General features: G+C 41.9%; 3 protein-coding genes across 4 annotated transcripts in view; 2 read left to right on the top strand and 1 right to left on the bottom strand.

Moving 5' to 3' along the window:
- LOC144934330 (transmembrane glycoprotein NMB-like) overlaps nt 1–15,200 on the bottom strand; it is a 56,511-nt gene that overhangs the window by 16,912 nt on the left and 24,399 nt on the right. The window lies entirely within an intron of this gene.
- LOC144934542 (cyclin-dependent kinase 2-like) lies at nt 1,246–5,128 on the top strand. Its single transcript, XM_078860445.1, has 7 exons — nt 1,246–1,643; nt 2,969–3,046; nt 3,149–3,269; nt 3,398–3,568; nt 3,669–3,770; nt 4,025–4,228; nt 4,669–5,128. Exons 1-7 carry the CDS (start codon nt 1,528–1,530, stop codon nt 4,771–4,773), a joined length of 897 nt encoding a protein of 298 aa, XP_078716571.1. The 5' UTR covers nt 1,246–1,527; the 3' UTR covers nt 4,774–5,128.
- Nucleotides 5,997–12,743, top strand: KCTD18 (potassium channel tetramerization domain containing 18). 2 transcript variants are annotated; one of them, XM_078860443.1, is made up of 7 exons: nt 5,997–6,088; nt 8,477–8,642; nt 9,055–9,266; nt 10,531–10,724; nt 11,059–11,153; nt 11,664–11,766; nt 12,146–12,743. In XM_078860443.1, the coding sequence occupies exons 2-7, from the start codon at nt 8,480–8,482 to the stop codon at nt 12,642–12,644; spliced, it is 1,266 nt and encodes a 421-aa protein (XP_078716569.1). In that variant the 5' UTR covers nt 5,997–6,088; nt 8,477–8,479; the 3' UTR covers nt 12,645–12,743. The 2 variants fall into 2 exon arrangements, with proteins under 2 accessions (XP_078716569.1, XP_078716570.1); XM_078860444.1 differs by having other exon boundaries at nt 6,000–6,030.

The raw sequence follows: 15,200 nt of genomic DNA, 5'->3' as shown, positions 1-15,200 counted from the left end.
CGCACTACAATGACAATAGTTTAAAGTGATTTGAAGCATGTTTAATTTTCAAAATGAAAATATGGTTTTGGGGGGGGAGGGGGAGAGCATAGCTTTGTGACGTCATATTTGAGGGGGGGTCTGACTTTTTGTGACGCCGTGTGACGAGGGGGGGAGGAGGGGGGGGTCAAAAATCGGCCAAAATCGCGTGACGTCATTTATGGACGGCCCCTCAGTCGTTCCACGAGCACAAATCACAAAATAAACTCAACGCATTCGCCGATAAAACCTCGTGGGCCTTCGAAGGGATATATTGTTTTTGTGTATATAAAAGGCGACGTTCAGGTAAATGGCCTTTCATAGAACATCGCAGTGTCACTCCGGCCAACCCATACGGTGCAGCCGTATTCTTGTACAGGGGTATTGAGTTTTTCAGGTCCATACGGCGTACAGCCGTATCGATACGGGCAAAAAAAAAATGCTTTGTAAATTTGTGTTTCTCCCTTGTGATGGGACTTTTTTGATGGGATTTTTGCACACAGCGTTGGTGTACGGTGTTTTTCTGCAATATTTTGCTGTCTTTTCTTGGATTTTCTGTTTGCACTTAGTCACATATTCACTTTAAGATGTTTTTTTGTTCATGTTTTTGTTTGTTGCGGTTCCACCCGATTCAAGAGCCGAATGGCTCACAGGGCTATACCTAATAAATGAACTTGAACTTGTAGCATGAACATTTAAGTTATATGACGGCACGGGGTGATCAAGAAGGTCTGAATTGGTCTTTAATAAGATAGCCACTGATAAGGGCTTCACAGATAATGCGGCGTTATTGACGAATCCGTAGAATTTTTACTCAACATCAGTTTCCTAATTTAGGAGCTTTCGTGACTGCAGGAATTATTCTTTGGTTCTTTTCGGTTAAGTCACGTCTAAAAATAAAATAATAAATTAAAATAACATATTACGACGTTTCGATTGCAACACAAGCAATCATCATCAGGTATAAAAGAAATAGCAACAAAAAATCCAACTAGAAAACTATAGACAGACATACAAGCAGACAGACATCACAACGGCACACAGAGAGAGGACACACATCGGCACAATGTTATTTTAATTTATTATTTTATTTTTAGACGTGACTTAACCGAAAAGAACCAAAGAATCAGTTTCCTAATTAATATTCATGAGCTCGGGGACCGCCCCCTAACCGTGCCCCCTTTAACTTTTCTCCAATGGGAGGAGCCTAGTCCAGGTGACGTCACCGCCCAGGCACAAGGACCCAGCTGTTGATTTCGCGGGAAAGTGGGCGTAGACAACAACTCAGTTCAACTTTAGCGCCGCTTGCAACCTCGGAACGACTCGCCACCATTCTCCCGGCGTTGCTGCGAACATCTTTTTCTGCCGCTGTCGTCGTTGTTGTTGTTACTACCACCATCGTTATCGGTGCCGTTGTTTCAGAATCGACAAAGTTATTCGAGGAGGAGCGACAGGGGGGGGGGGGGGTGGTTAGGGGTGGTTAAGGGTGGTTAGGCTCGCCGGGCGGCCATGGACAACTTTCAGAAGGTGGAAAAGATCGGAGAGGGCACGTACGGCGTGGTGTACAAGGCGCGCAACAAGCTCACGGGCGAAGCGGTGGCCCTCAAGAAGATTCGACTCGACACGTAACGCGGCCTCTCTCGATCCCACGCACACCCACATGTGCCACCAGCAGCAGCATTTGGGATTGAAGGCCGCGCTTGCTTTTTCAGCCCCTTTGTCTTCTCTCAGGCGCGAGGGAGGCTTTAACACCCCCCCCACACACACTGGTTGTACTGCCGGATTTAGCGATAGATGGTGGAGTGGTTTAGCGCACTGCGCTGTTAAATTGTCCGCCTGGAGTTGGATTCCTGGCCACGACTGAAACCAGTGGAAGTTACACCTGGAACTCGTGGGCTCCGAGTCGGATAGGGCTCTCGCGTTCTACTCTTGCTGGCTAGCGTGTGCGGTCGACACAACCCCCCCCCCCCCCCCCATGACCGAAACAACGTAGAGATAGAGGAGGCTTTTGTCCAGCAGTGGACTGATCATGGCTGGGGATGGTGATGAAGAAACTGGAGTTGGAATACGATTTGTGGGGTTAGCCGTGTCGCCAGTCGTATTGTGTTGAATGTGTTGTGGGCTAGACTCCTGTGTGTGTGGCTATTAGGGGCATGCTGCCCATGTGCAGATGTGAGATCAGTTGCAATGGCTATAATTCACTGTGCCATTTAATTCCCCGTGAAGATCAATGGCAACGTTGTAGTAATTTCGGCTTACAATGCGAATTTTAATTAAATTGTTTCGGGGTGCAAGAGCACAACAAAAACACGTATGTTGAGACTTGCGGTCTGACCAGGTGAAATCACTGCTTGCCCCATGCGGCATCTACTGTGTTAAACATGGAATGTGTTGCATTGATCATCTATGTGTCGTACTTTATAAAGCAGGCCTGGTAAGAGAGACTTGTATAAGTGCGCTCGCACCCGCTTATACATAAAGTTTCTGTTTGTGTATTCCAGTTGTAGAAAGCCTGAAGTGCCATGACAATGAGTGGAGGCAGACTGATATTTCTGTGAGACGTTTTGACTAAAGCAAAGAGATTTGCACTCGATACTACGATCTCCTTACCATAGTCAGACTTTTAAAATATAGACTGGTCTGCCCAAACAAATTGGCATGAGTTCATATTTCCAGACATCTCGCTTGTGTTCGTATTAAGGGTGTAAGGTACCTTTGCTTGAAGCTCACTGTCACTGGGCGCAGGGGCTGTTTGTGCTCTTAACAAGCATATTATAAGTATGAAGCCAAAATAATGTTGTACTGCATGTGACCTTCGGCCTTAATTTCCAGAATTAATTGATTCAGTGGCACTGATTTTCTAAGTGGCAGTCATATTACGGAATGCACAGTGGTTGTGATTTAACATGATTGTATACATTTTACTGTACCTTATTGTTTTTGTGTACAGGGAGACTGAAGGCGTTCCAAGTACAGCCATCAGAGAGATATCACTTTTGAGGGAACTCAACCACCCAAATATTGTCAGGTGTGAAAAACTGTTCAAATTCATGTGCTTACGTTTTAAACAAAATACTCGTTTTTTACTTTATTGTTTGAGCATCGTGAATCTCGTTTTCTGCTTGGTTAGGCTTCTGACCATAATACACAGCGAGAAGAAACTTTACTTGGTCTTTGAGTTGTTGGATCAGGATCTCAAAAAGTTTATGGATAATGCTACGCCATCAGGAATCCCATTGCCGCTGGTGAAAGTAAGATCCTACTGTTATTTTTGTGCAATGTGTACAATTTATGCACACAAATGTAGGAACAAGTTTCTAAAGTACTATGTTTTCCAATATGGCACATTCTTTTTTGACTTTTATTTGATGTTTATCAGAGCTACCTGTATCAGCTGCTACAAGGAATTGCTTTTTGCCATTCCCATCGTATCCTACACCGTGATCTCAAGCCACAGAACCTGCTTATTAATGCCGAAGGTGCGATCAAGCTGGCAGACTTTGGGCTTGCAAGGGCTTTTGGTGTCCCACAGCGCACGTATACGCATGAGGTAAGCGGGGCCCATACACTTGGTTGATGATTATACACCTTGAAGATTAGTGTCTTGTGTTCCATTGCGACATTGTACAGCTCTCACACTTTGTCAATAGGTGGTGACCCTTTGGTATCGTGCACCAGAGATCCTGCTAGGTTGCAAGCACTATTCCACATCTGTTGATGTCTGGAGCATTGGCTGCATCTTTGCTGAAATGGTATGTTTCAAAACTCATAACATAAAAAAATACATGTCACTTATTTAGCTCACACCACAGTAACTTTGCAGTAGCCTCAAATTAAACTGTTATAGCTGTATAACATGAGAAAATGTGCATGTTGTTGCTGATGCGAATTTAAATGGTCAATAAAGTGCATTGCTTAACCCCGATCACCTATGGTTTAGAATGCCATTAAATGCAGGCCAATGCAGAAATATTGTGACATGCTTTTTTCTTTTTTTTTATTGAAGCTGACAAGGAGGGCACTGTTCCCCGGAGACTCAGAAATTGATCAATTGTTCCGAATATTTCGGACGCTGGGTACACCAGATGAGGGTGTATGGCCGGGTGTCTCACAACTGCCAGACTACAAGTCGACCTTCCCACGCTGGGCTAATCAGGAGCTTACCAAGGTGGTGCCCACCCTTAACTTTGAAGGAAGGGGCTTGCTTGCTGTGAGTAAATGCTACTCAAATACCTCTTAAGGGTCATGAACAAAGGCATTTTTTCATTTAATTTCACGTGAAATGTTAGAGAAAATTGTATCTAAAACCAAGTGTTGTGCTCTGGGTTATGCTACATGTTAAGAGATGGAATGCTCAACACAACCACCTAACATGGAAAACTGCACTTGGATTACAAGTGACTAGGAAAACCTAACTTTGAAATTGAATTGAAAACCTCACTCTGTCTTTAATTATTTACATGTTAATTTGTTTCTTCAATGTAAAAATCGAAACATGATTAATAGTCATTAATACAGTGATTGTCCTTTTGAAGTATATTGTAACAAGATTCAGTTATTGCATGTGCATATAAGATGTAATTTCTGCTAGGCTTATAATTGGATTGCTTTAATTAAATGCAACGCATGTCCTGTGTCTTTTTTTTACAGCTGATGTTGCAGTACGATCCCAACCAAAGAGTCACTGCAAACATGGCTCTCTCACACTGCTTCTTTCAAAATGTAAAACAGATTGTACCCCAATTGAGATCGTGATTTATCAAGCGTAGCATTCAAAGTCGAGAGTTTGTTCGTCCATGGTGTTTATGGGCATTTGCCATGAAATACACCCCTTAAAGACTTACACATGGTTGTATTTTAGCTTACTGCCATTTGCCTGACAACATTTGCTCTCTCAAGCGAGTCAGCGAGTTGCAGAGTGTGTATTTGTAATGATTATATTACATTCCAGATTCCCAACCTTGGAAAAATATTTTGTTGCTTTCAGTGTTGGAAATTTGCAGACTGTTACGTTTTTGAAAAGTTTACAAATTGTAAAATATTACTTCTTAATGCTGTATTGCACAAAAACTACTGTTGAAATCTGTAATGCAATTTATAATAAAATGTTTTTTTCAGTTCAAGTTAGAATGTTGTGTCAAACTCTAAGTAAAAGATGATACATTTGCATAATTGGGTTCACACATGTTTATTCGCCTTTTGGCGTCATCTGGTCCAACACCATGTGAGACGAGGCTCTAAAGAAAGCTGTCTCGGGTGTGGACCAAACAATTTCAAGGACAGTGCATACATTACACGGGTCAACAAATAAAAAAAAAATTCTGGCCTGGACTTTTGCAGCTGTTTTAGCTTAATTTCAGGGAGCTGGTTCCAAATCCAATCTCAGATTTGCTCTATCACATCTCATTTTTATGCTATCGGCATACCCCATTTTCATTGATTTTACCCGAAATTAACTCACTTATGATTGCAAGTTGTTGCGAGTCAGTGACTGCTTTAGTGTTAAAATATGGTGCTGTATTTTAAGGATAGTGTGTTTGTAATATCAGTTTATGTAGATATCCACATTTATTTAATATTTTTCTTCTGCAGTTTTTATTGAAAATGCAATATTTGATATCTCAAAAACCTGATGTGATAGACAAAAACTGATGCCAGATTTGGAATTAGCACCCCAAAATTACCTTGAAATCGTTGAAATACCTTATGTCAGAAAAGTGTGACCAGTGTTATCAGAGTTGTGTTTTTTGTTTGCATTCCGACTGCAGGTATTGTGGTCTATGCAAACATGACTCCTTGTAAAAAAAGGTGTCAGTTTTGTTGCCAGATAAAAGGGTAAAAAAACAATTATCATATTTTGCTACTGGCAAATGAGATTCCAATGGTGTTTTAATCTCTGCCCCAGTGTTAAAATGCCGTGCAAATTCTAAAGTTTTAAACATAACGAAGAGCAATTATTGCTCAACAGCGCCACACGTGGCCTGACCGTGGTGAGTTGCCAACCCGTTGAGGGTAAGAGGTGCCGATTTGTAATCGATCGTTACATTTTCGTCGCCTTTCGAAGACACGTGTGAGTATTGAGGTTAAGCTATCGCCGATAATATAACTTTAACATTGCTCTCTACGTTAAAGGGGGGGTCGCCAGTTTAAAATTCACCCGAGATCGACACCGTGTAGGCCGCGGCTCAACCCCCCTGATTTTCCTAAATCTCTCGCGGGCTTCGCGACGCAAGACCCCGGGAGCGTGAAGCGACGTCGCCCGCTCGGCCCTTTCGCCCACGCCCCCATCGTATAATTACGGCATGTATTAGGTTGTCCGTGGTGTTGGGACGGTTGATTTGTTTACAGTTGTACATCGACATTGCTCGGCCAAGTGTTTGTGACCGTAAAGTATAAATTTGTTCGGTAATTGCTGCTGGGAGCCGTCGTGTCGTGGGTTGTTGTCGGGAGATGGCCGCTATGGTCCTCGATGTGTGCGAGCTTGTTTCCAACTACATGCTTGCGTATAACATAACTCGATAGTTACTTCGTATTCTAGCAACTTACACGGTTTTTTAAAAAGACAATAAACTAAGGAAGACGTTCATTCGAAGCTTTTGTATCGACTAATGCACACGTTCACTTGTTTTTAATTGTTTATGCAGCCTGGTGGTTGTTGAGGGGGGTGGAACATTTCGTGAGTTTCGAGTGGCTTCTTTAACAGTGTGGGATCCGGCCTCTGCTTTTACATGTTTTAAAACAAATTTACTATTCACAAATCACGCTTTGTGTTCTCTTTAACAGCGCTTACGTCGTGTTTGACGTTTATTTACAATAACATTCCGACTACGTGCTTGTGTATACCTCGAAACAGTGCCAAATTAGTGCGTTTCGGACGCAGTGGATGTCTTTTTAAAAACAAAAGCTCCATGTGTGACGGATTCTAATTCTATTGCGGATGGGAATTTGTTCAGGTCTCATAACCACGACGAGAGAGCGAGACTGCTTTCAGGAGAAAGTTCGTGTAGGTTTGCAAATTCCTCTTTCGTTGAAGGAACGCAGACTGGTGGTTTTTACTTTAGGGAGTCTTTCAATAAAGTTAAGTAGGTATAACATCAAATAAATCACGACGTTTCAATCGCAACACAAGCGATCATCCTCAGGCGAAAAAAATATAATATAAACTGCTGGATCTTCAGCTGCTGGATTCTATTTTTTCCGCCTGAGGACGACCGCTTGCTTGTGTTGCGATTGAAACGTCGTGCTTTATTTGATTTTATACCCACGTAAGTCTACAGAGAGAACCAAAGAGTATAATAGTGGTTCAATACAGTAGTTTGTAATCTCAAAACGACCCTCTTCCGATGGGTTTCTGGCCCTGAAAGACGGGGATTTGTGTGCGGCATTTCGCTCCACTGATCACATCAATGACTTCCATACTCGTAGGTTTTTTCGGTAAAGTCACGTAGGTAAAAATAATAATAAAATAACAATAAATGAAAATAATAAAATAATAAATGAAACTTTTTCTTTTCATTTATTTTTATTTTACCTACGTGACTTTACCGAAAAAACCGAAGAGTATGAATCCTTGCAGTCACAAAAGCTTCAAATCTAGAATTAATGACTTCCAATTTACGCCGAGACGACGGCGGTAACATGCAAAACACACGGCCTTTAAAACAGGTGGGGCCTCCAGGAAGACGACGAAACAACCAACATCCCCCGGCCACAGATTCAAATAAATCAACGAACGCAAAGATGATGGGTGAGGGGGTGGCCAGCTGCCCCTGTGAGAAGACGCGTGATTCACGGTGGCACGTGTGGAGGGCATTATAGTACGTGGCCCCCTTAAGAAGAAAAAGAGCTGCCGGTTTCACAGGCGTGCAACACGGTTAGAATCTAATAAAACAAGCACTTTCGCTTTGAATAAGCGAGTTGACATTTCTTGTGGTGCGAAATAATAGGCACCGAGCTGTTGTTTCTCCTTGCTTGCTAATGGAAAGGCAATGGTGCGTGTTGTTTTGGGTAGTGTTTTCCAGATTACAGCTTCAACATGTAATTCATCGTGTGTAGCTTGTTCCATCTCATTTAATATTAATTTAATGAAAGTTACGTTTTGGCCTGCTTTTTTTGTTTGGATAAGTTGGAAATACATGGAACTTTGTAAGTAAGCACCTTTTTACAAGCGTTTTCATCAAATAGGACTTTCTTTGATTACAACGTTTAACAAGTATCCCAGGAATTCTCACACCAACCACTGGACATAACGTATTGCCCATGTATTAACTGTTCATGTGCTTATGAAGAAGGGTTATTGGCCAAAACGTTGCCAGTTATATACGTTCTCCTTTAAGGCTGCAGTTTTATTGACAAATGTGTTGTTATTTTTGTGCATTGTGATTGCGCAGCATTTGCAAATGCAACATCGCAAACTTGAGAGGTATTGTGAGCCTATGTTTTCTCTTCATGGATGCAGATCATGAACGGGTTGAGTGCAGACGATTGTCATGTTGAGGACATTTTGCGACTCAACGTTGGTGGAGTGGCCATGACTGCTCGACGGCAATCTTTGTGCCGATACAAAGATTCCATGCTCGGTGCAATGTTCAGTGGTCGCTTTCCATTGAAACAAGACAGCACAGGTTGAAATGAGCCATCTTTCTCACTATTCATCGTTATTACCAGCCCCTCGCATGAGAAAAAAATGGTTTTATTTGTATATTGTTTAAAAGTGATTTTAACTTTCCTATACTTTGCACTCATACTGTGTTTTTGTATTGTTTGTTATTTTAAGGTTCTTACCTGCCCCTACTGAACATCTGTGATAATCTTGATTTGAAGCTTTCGTGACTGCAGGAATCCATACTCTTTGTATCTGTGATAATATTTTTTTTATAGCCCATTGGATTTCTCCAGTATAAATACATATTCTTATCCTGAATTCTCATTACAGGATGGGGCAGGCCCTCATCCAGCAGTGGATTGACAAAAGTTTGGTTCATGTTAAACTTTGTAAAACCACTCGAAGAATAACGCAACGTTTGTTTCACACAGGTGCCTGTGTAATTGAACGGGATGGACAACTCTTTAAGTACCTGTTGGATTACCTGCATGGAGTGCTGAGGATTCCTACTGATGAGAAAACCCGACTTGCCCTGCAGGGGGAGGCAGACTACTTTGGAATCCCGTATCCATACTCCTTGTCTGGACATCTGCAGCATGAAATAGATACTTACCGGTCCAGGGGAAAGGTGGACACTCCTCAGGTATGACCGTAGTCTTAAGATGATTGGACATGTGCTGCTTGTGTGCAAACAAAAAGGGAAGTACTGGAAAACGAATAGCATACAAAATCTAAGGACAAAATCCAATTTGATAGTAAAGTACTATTCATATGCCGATTTAATACTCTTCATATTTTTTTTTATTCTCATCAGAGCCCCATACAGTTAACTGAGGTCTCCACAACTGTTATTCACTCATTTATTTACCCTATTTGTCCTGTAGTGTGCTATGTGTCTTTTGTTATTTGTGCAGTATCACCAAATACATTTACGATGGCAGATTATTTTCCAAGGATTATGAGGATCCAAAAAGTTTAAGTCACCCACCATATAAAAGATGTATGGTACCATTGAAGTTGTTCTCGTATCACTCTAATTGACGGATTATCCATGATATTGAATGTGCTCCATTCCAACGGTAAACCAACTTCAAGACCTTAGCACAGAAGCCTTCCTTCTGACATGTCCTGAACTGAGTGTATGTGGCCATGTTAACCTCTTCAGTTGATCCAAAAGAGCTTCCGGTTAACTGATTTTTTTATTTTTGGGAACAAATGATAGTCCCATGGACTTAAATCTCATGAAAATGATTAACGAGGTAGAACTTACCACTCCCAGGACTCCAAAATGTTGCGAACATTCATACATCTTTTGAAAAAATTCCTAACTATTCTGTGCAAACTTTTATCATTAGGAAACAACAACCATGCATTAATGTAATAACACATTATATGTCTTCAGGGCTTTCTTTGTTCAGCAATTATAGGACGATGCACAATCAGGTTGTAGGCCGCTGCGGGGCTGCTTGATGAACAACAAGGGCAGCACAGAAAATGTATTGTTGCCCTTCTACCTCTGTGCTCCTACCTTTGCCAATTTGCACTGACCAGCAGAGGTGTGGACTCGAGTCATGTGACTTGGACTCGAGTCAGACTCGAGTCATGAATTTGATGACTTGCGACTCGACTTGGACTTGCATAACAATGACTTTGTCCCACCTATGAGATGTGGACTCGAGTCATGTGACTTGGACTCGAGTCAGACTCGAGTCATGAATTTGATGACTTGCGACTCGACTTGGACTTGCATAACAATGACTTTGTCCCACCTCTGCTGACCAGTACGATGAGGTGTGCCCAAATAACCCCCACGACCTGCACAGAAAAGGGATGCCATTATCCAACTGTGGATTGACAAAAGGGCGGTAGGGGTACGTAAGTAAGGATTCGTTTTTCTTTCTGGACAGGTGCTGTCAGAGCTCTGTGAAGAGAATGGGTTGGTGTGCACGGAGCCTACGGTGTGGGTGCTGCACTACCTCAACACGTGTGATGCCAGCTGCGAGAGCCGCGTGCTCGGCCTGTACGTGAACAAGGCCGACGGCGTGCAGGCCATCGAGCAGCAGCTGGGAGGCAGGCTTAAAAGCAAGACCATCTTCAAACGGTCAGGACACTGCCAAACGCGGTGTACTTTTGTGAAAAGATAAACGATAAGCTTAGCTCGACCACAAAACAAGTGTTGTTACATTCAACACAACTGGTGTGTCATCACATTAATGCCCACAACAATATTGCCTGCACATTGCATTGAGTCGTTGTTTTAGCCTTGCTGCAGAAGGTGGTGTGCTACGATTAAATTGCTGGAACGAATGTTTTGAATGTCAGTGTTTGTTAGCTAGATGTACTCCTAGTTGTCTGTTTTGTACACGACATAAATGTGCTCGTGCACATGCAACATTTTCTTAAATAAATGTCTATGAATGTTCCTTGTGTACCAGGGAGTCCGGAAACAATCTACAATACATCTGGAGCTATTACACGGCTGTTGAGTTGAAAAGCATGATGGATGCATTCGGCTCCTGGGAAGGAAGGGGTATGTCTCAACATATATATGCAATGTGCTCACTATAACTTTGTTAATTTCACCTGATGACCTCTTAAGTAATTTATTGTTCACTTGGTTTTTTGCTTTGGCTAAGAAAATTATGATTCTGCTGTAACAAGCAAATTGAATTAAAAACCTAATTAGATTTTAGTGTTGGCAAGTTTCCAGTATTTCCACTTTTGTACATCTGGCGGAAAAAAAATACAACCTAATGATTTTTTAAAAAATTTTCTTAATCGTATAGTATAACAAATATGGTTCATTTGTCCATTGTTGTAACCATTTTTGAAGCATGAAGCAGTTCAATACTTTGATGGGAGTGAATACATTTCAAGAGCAAATTTTTGGGGGCCAGCTTCCAAATAGAGTTTGTGTCCCATACTGTTATGACTCTGAGGTCGCTTATGGACATTCAGTTGCCGATTTGACGTCATTTGTTGCTTTCCCGCATAAACTCACCGCGAAGTTGTCACCGTCTTCCTCTGTCCCATGCATTAGGTATCAGCTACTGGCGGCTGCAGCGTGAGTTGGTGGAGTGTTGGACCCTTGAGGGTCGGACCCTGAGAGCTCCCAATGAAACGACATCCCCCATTCCCAAGAGGTGAGCCCATTATGCACAGTGCCTTGGCAACGGCTGGCAGTATGTTCACCACTTGCCAGCAACAATGCTTGTTTTTGTATTTTTTTACTCTGCAGTGCTGTGTTAAAAAATATGAAGGAGTGTTTACATTTTTTTCTGACAATGTTTTGTACTGCATTGCACAATGGCTTATGTTAACACATATGCATGCTTCAAAAGGCTTATTAGTGTCATATTTCTATGTAGTAATATAATCTGTCAAATATATGTGCATACATGTTATACTTATTTTATATGTGTAATTGCACCAGCATTTCTGGCTTTTGGGCGGTGTTGGTTTAAATGTCTAATGGGATTTTTTTCCCTCCTGAGTGTCACTTTTGCAATTTGTTTCAACCAGGAAGTGTATAAATGTGAAAGTAGAGGATGGAAGAAAACCAATCAGAGTTTCCGGCTCATCCACCTCCACAAAAATACGAGTCACTGGCTGCAACGTAAACCTTTTGGGCAGCAATTCCTCGGTCACCAAAGGGAATGTAATTTCCCTGAAACGAAAATCACCTGTGGTTGACAAACCAGCTGTGCCAATGTCCCCTCGAATTACTGTAGCTCCTACATCTTCCACGTCAGATCAGCGAAACCAAGACGTGTCAGTACGGCAGCAACCGCTGAAAACACATACGAGTAGAGCAGACGTGTTGGAAGGTACGGCGCCAAGGTCTGGAGCACCCACGCGGGTGATCAAGATCAAGAGGATCCAATTCGCGAAGGCCACGGAACAGCCTGGCGAAGGGAATGTTGAGGCCGCTGAACCACCATATGCCAACCAGTCTGGCTGCCCAACAAATGAAACCAACAATGTACCTCCAGCTTCTGATGCTACAGATGAGCGGACTTGAAAACATCGTGTTGGTTTGATTAATGTTGTGTGAATACCATTAGTGTCCAGCAGACCCTGAAATTGTAGTGCGCGCTGATACTGGTAATGTTTTAAAATAAAATAATGCGAATGGACTAACCTGCGTGGCAAATTCTTTATGTATCATCTTTGAGACAAATAACTTGTATTTGCTATTGTGTGCAACAAGTTAGGCACTACTCTTTGGTTCTTTCGGTAAAGTCACGTATAAAGATTATATAATAAATTTAATAATAGCATACGACGTTTCGATTGCAACACAAGCAATCATCATCAGGTATAAATGAAATAGAAACAAAAATCTAACCAGAAACATAGAGACATACATATAAGCAGACAGATATCACAGAGATACATAGAGAGAGAACAAAACACAGGCACACAGAGAAAGAACGTTTCTGTGACGAGGCCTTAAATAGAGACACTGTGCTAAACAAACCTTATTTTCACGTGTATTAATTTACCACAGGTTATTTAGGCAAGGTGGATAATGCAGAGAATAGAGACTTGTGAAAGGTAACTGCGTCACACATTGCCCAACATTTATAGGTGACAGTGGCAGTAACAACACTACGGTATTCGTGTTCACTGATCAACAGCAGAAATCAAGTGCTGATTATTGAAAGTTCGTGCCTCTGACGGTGCAGGCTCGTATATATGCAGTGAACATTTTGCCTGGGTTGACAGGGTGCTACTCATTTGCATGCACTTTGTTTTATTTTTAAATTAAAACAAGTATATCACACCAGTGATGAACAGTTCAGACAGTATAATGACTAAAAAGGTGAAGTGTTATGTCTTCATTTGCAAGGTCTGGTTTTTATTTGGAAAGGATCGTTTCGGGTGGCTAGTTTTTATATGATGCTCAAATGGCCATGGAACCATTTGTCACCCCTTGCCCCATGACAGAGAAGGCATCACATTCATCCACTTAAGGGCTCGCGTCTAGTAAATTTTCAGTGCTTGAAGGCTTATTTTTATGTCTTGGTGGATGTGTGGTGACGGACCATGTTGTGCAAGGTAAAGCCTTTGTAGACTTCTTGGAAAATTTACATTACACGTGTATATTTGCACCAGCAAAGCCTGACTTGAGAATAGGTCTCAAATAGGGCTAGACCAGAGGACACCAAAAGTCTCCAAAGAAAGCTGTCTCTGGTGTGGACCAATCAGTACAAAAAAACAATGCATATTTTATCAGTATGTTTTTTGTTTGCATTCTGACCACAAGTGTTGTGGTTAATGCAGACATGATTCCTTGTAAAAGGTTTCCGTTTGGTGTTTTAACATCTTAACATCTGTTTGTTGCCAGAAAAAAGGGGAAAACTTATTATATTTTGGTCCTGGCAAAGGAGGTCCCATGACAAAGCATGACTTGTTTAATTCAGCCACATGTTGATTTTTATCAACCTGTAGCCTTTCAGTAACTAAGGCAAAAGCTTACAGTAGGAAAACCAGCACAGCAAACATACATGTTTATACAGCATCATACGACAGCACTGTCGTAAAACACTACATATTGGGACAAATGAGAATATAAATGCATACAAATAAATGTTATGGGATGCATTAAACTGGTTAAAGTCGGTTGTAAGGTTTTTTGTGTAGTGATGGATACATGTCACATTGACATACAACGTTTAAAATCCTTTGCACCATTTTATTTACAATAGCGTTGCTCTTCGTAGCAATGGGTGGTTGGATACATTTTGTTAAAGATTTTATGGAATAGGGAGTTGTTAGACGATGGTGAGTCATCCGAGGGGTTTTTCCTCGCTGGGTGGCGAATGCATCCAGGCACTGGCGAACTCCCACGTTAAATGAGGTGACTCAAGGTGTCTTGTCTGGTCACACATGAGTGGGGAACACATACAATGGTGTGCTATCTAAAGCGGAGGAGCATTTGCGCTGCACACCTGCCTCTCAGGCTGAAGTAATCCTGGCCAGGTGAATGGTTGACATAATAGGTCCACATCCTGTGTTCGTCTCCATAGCTGCACTAAACAAATTAGATAATTTTAATATGTTTGCAACCACTGGATTCATGTTTATTTAATGCCATAGTTTGTGTTTATGAAACGCTAACGGTAATTATATCTGGATTATATTTTGATTTTTTTTACGTAAATGTATGCCCTCGGTGAATTCGTTGAGTGAAGTGCGGCGTGACTGAGTAGGTTATGCTCCATCCCTTAAAATAAGGCAGTTTTATACGCTGGTGGGGTGCTTGCCAGTGCATTGCAGCCAGGAACCAATGTTTAAAACGTTTAACTCTTGACCCCAACATGTCAAGGAAAATCTAATTTACCACTCCCCCTGAGCAGACTTAAGGAGGGCCTGGTGGTTGGTCTTCATATCCCACTCGACGCGTGTTACATTATAAAATAACAACGAGCGTGGGGTGGGGCATGGGTCCTAATTTCGCAGAGCTGACGAGTCTGCGTCATTTGCAATCTCCCTCGCCAGTTGTGAATGACTGAATGGCTTACAGGTGAACGCAGGCAAGGTTTGATGCCAGTGAATTGTCATGTGTTTGAAT

This window comes from Lampetra fluviatilis, chromosome 10, assembly GCF_964198595.1.
Source record: "Lampetra fluviatilis chromosome 10, kcLamFluv1.1, whole genome shotgun sequence".
NCBI lineage: Eukaryota > Metazoa > Chordata > Hyperoartia > Petromyzontiformes > Petromyzontidae > Lampetra > Lampetra fluviatilis.
The sequence above is the reverse complement of the archived record's forward strand: the minus strand, read 5'-3'. Positions and strand labels throughout refer to the sequence as shown.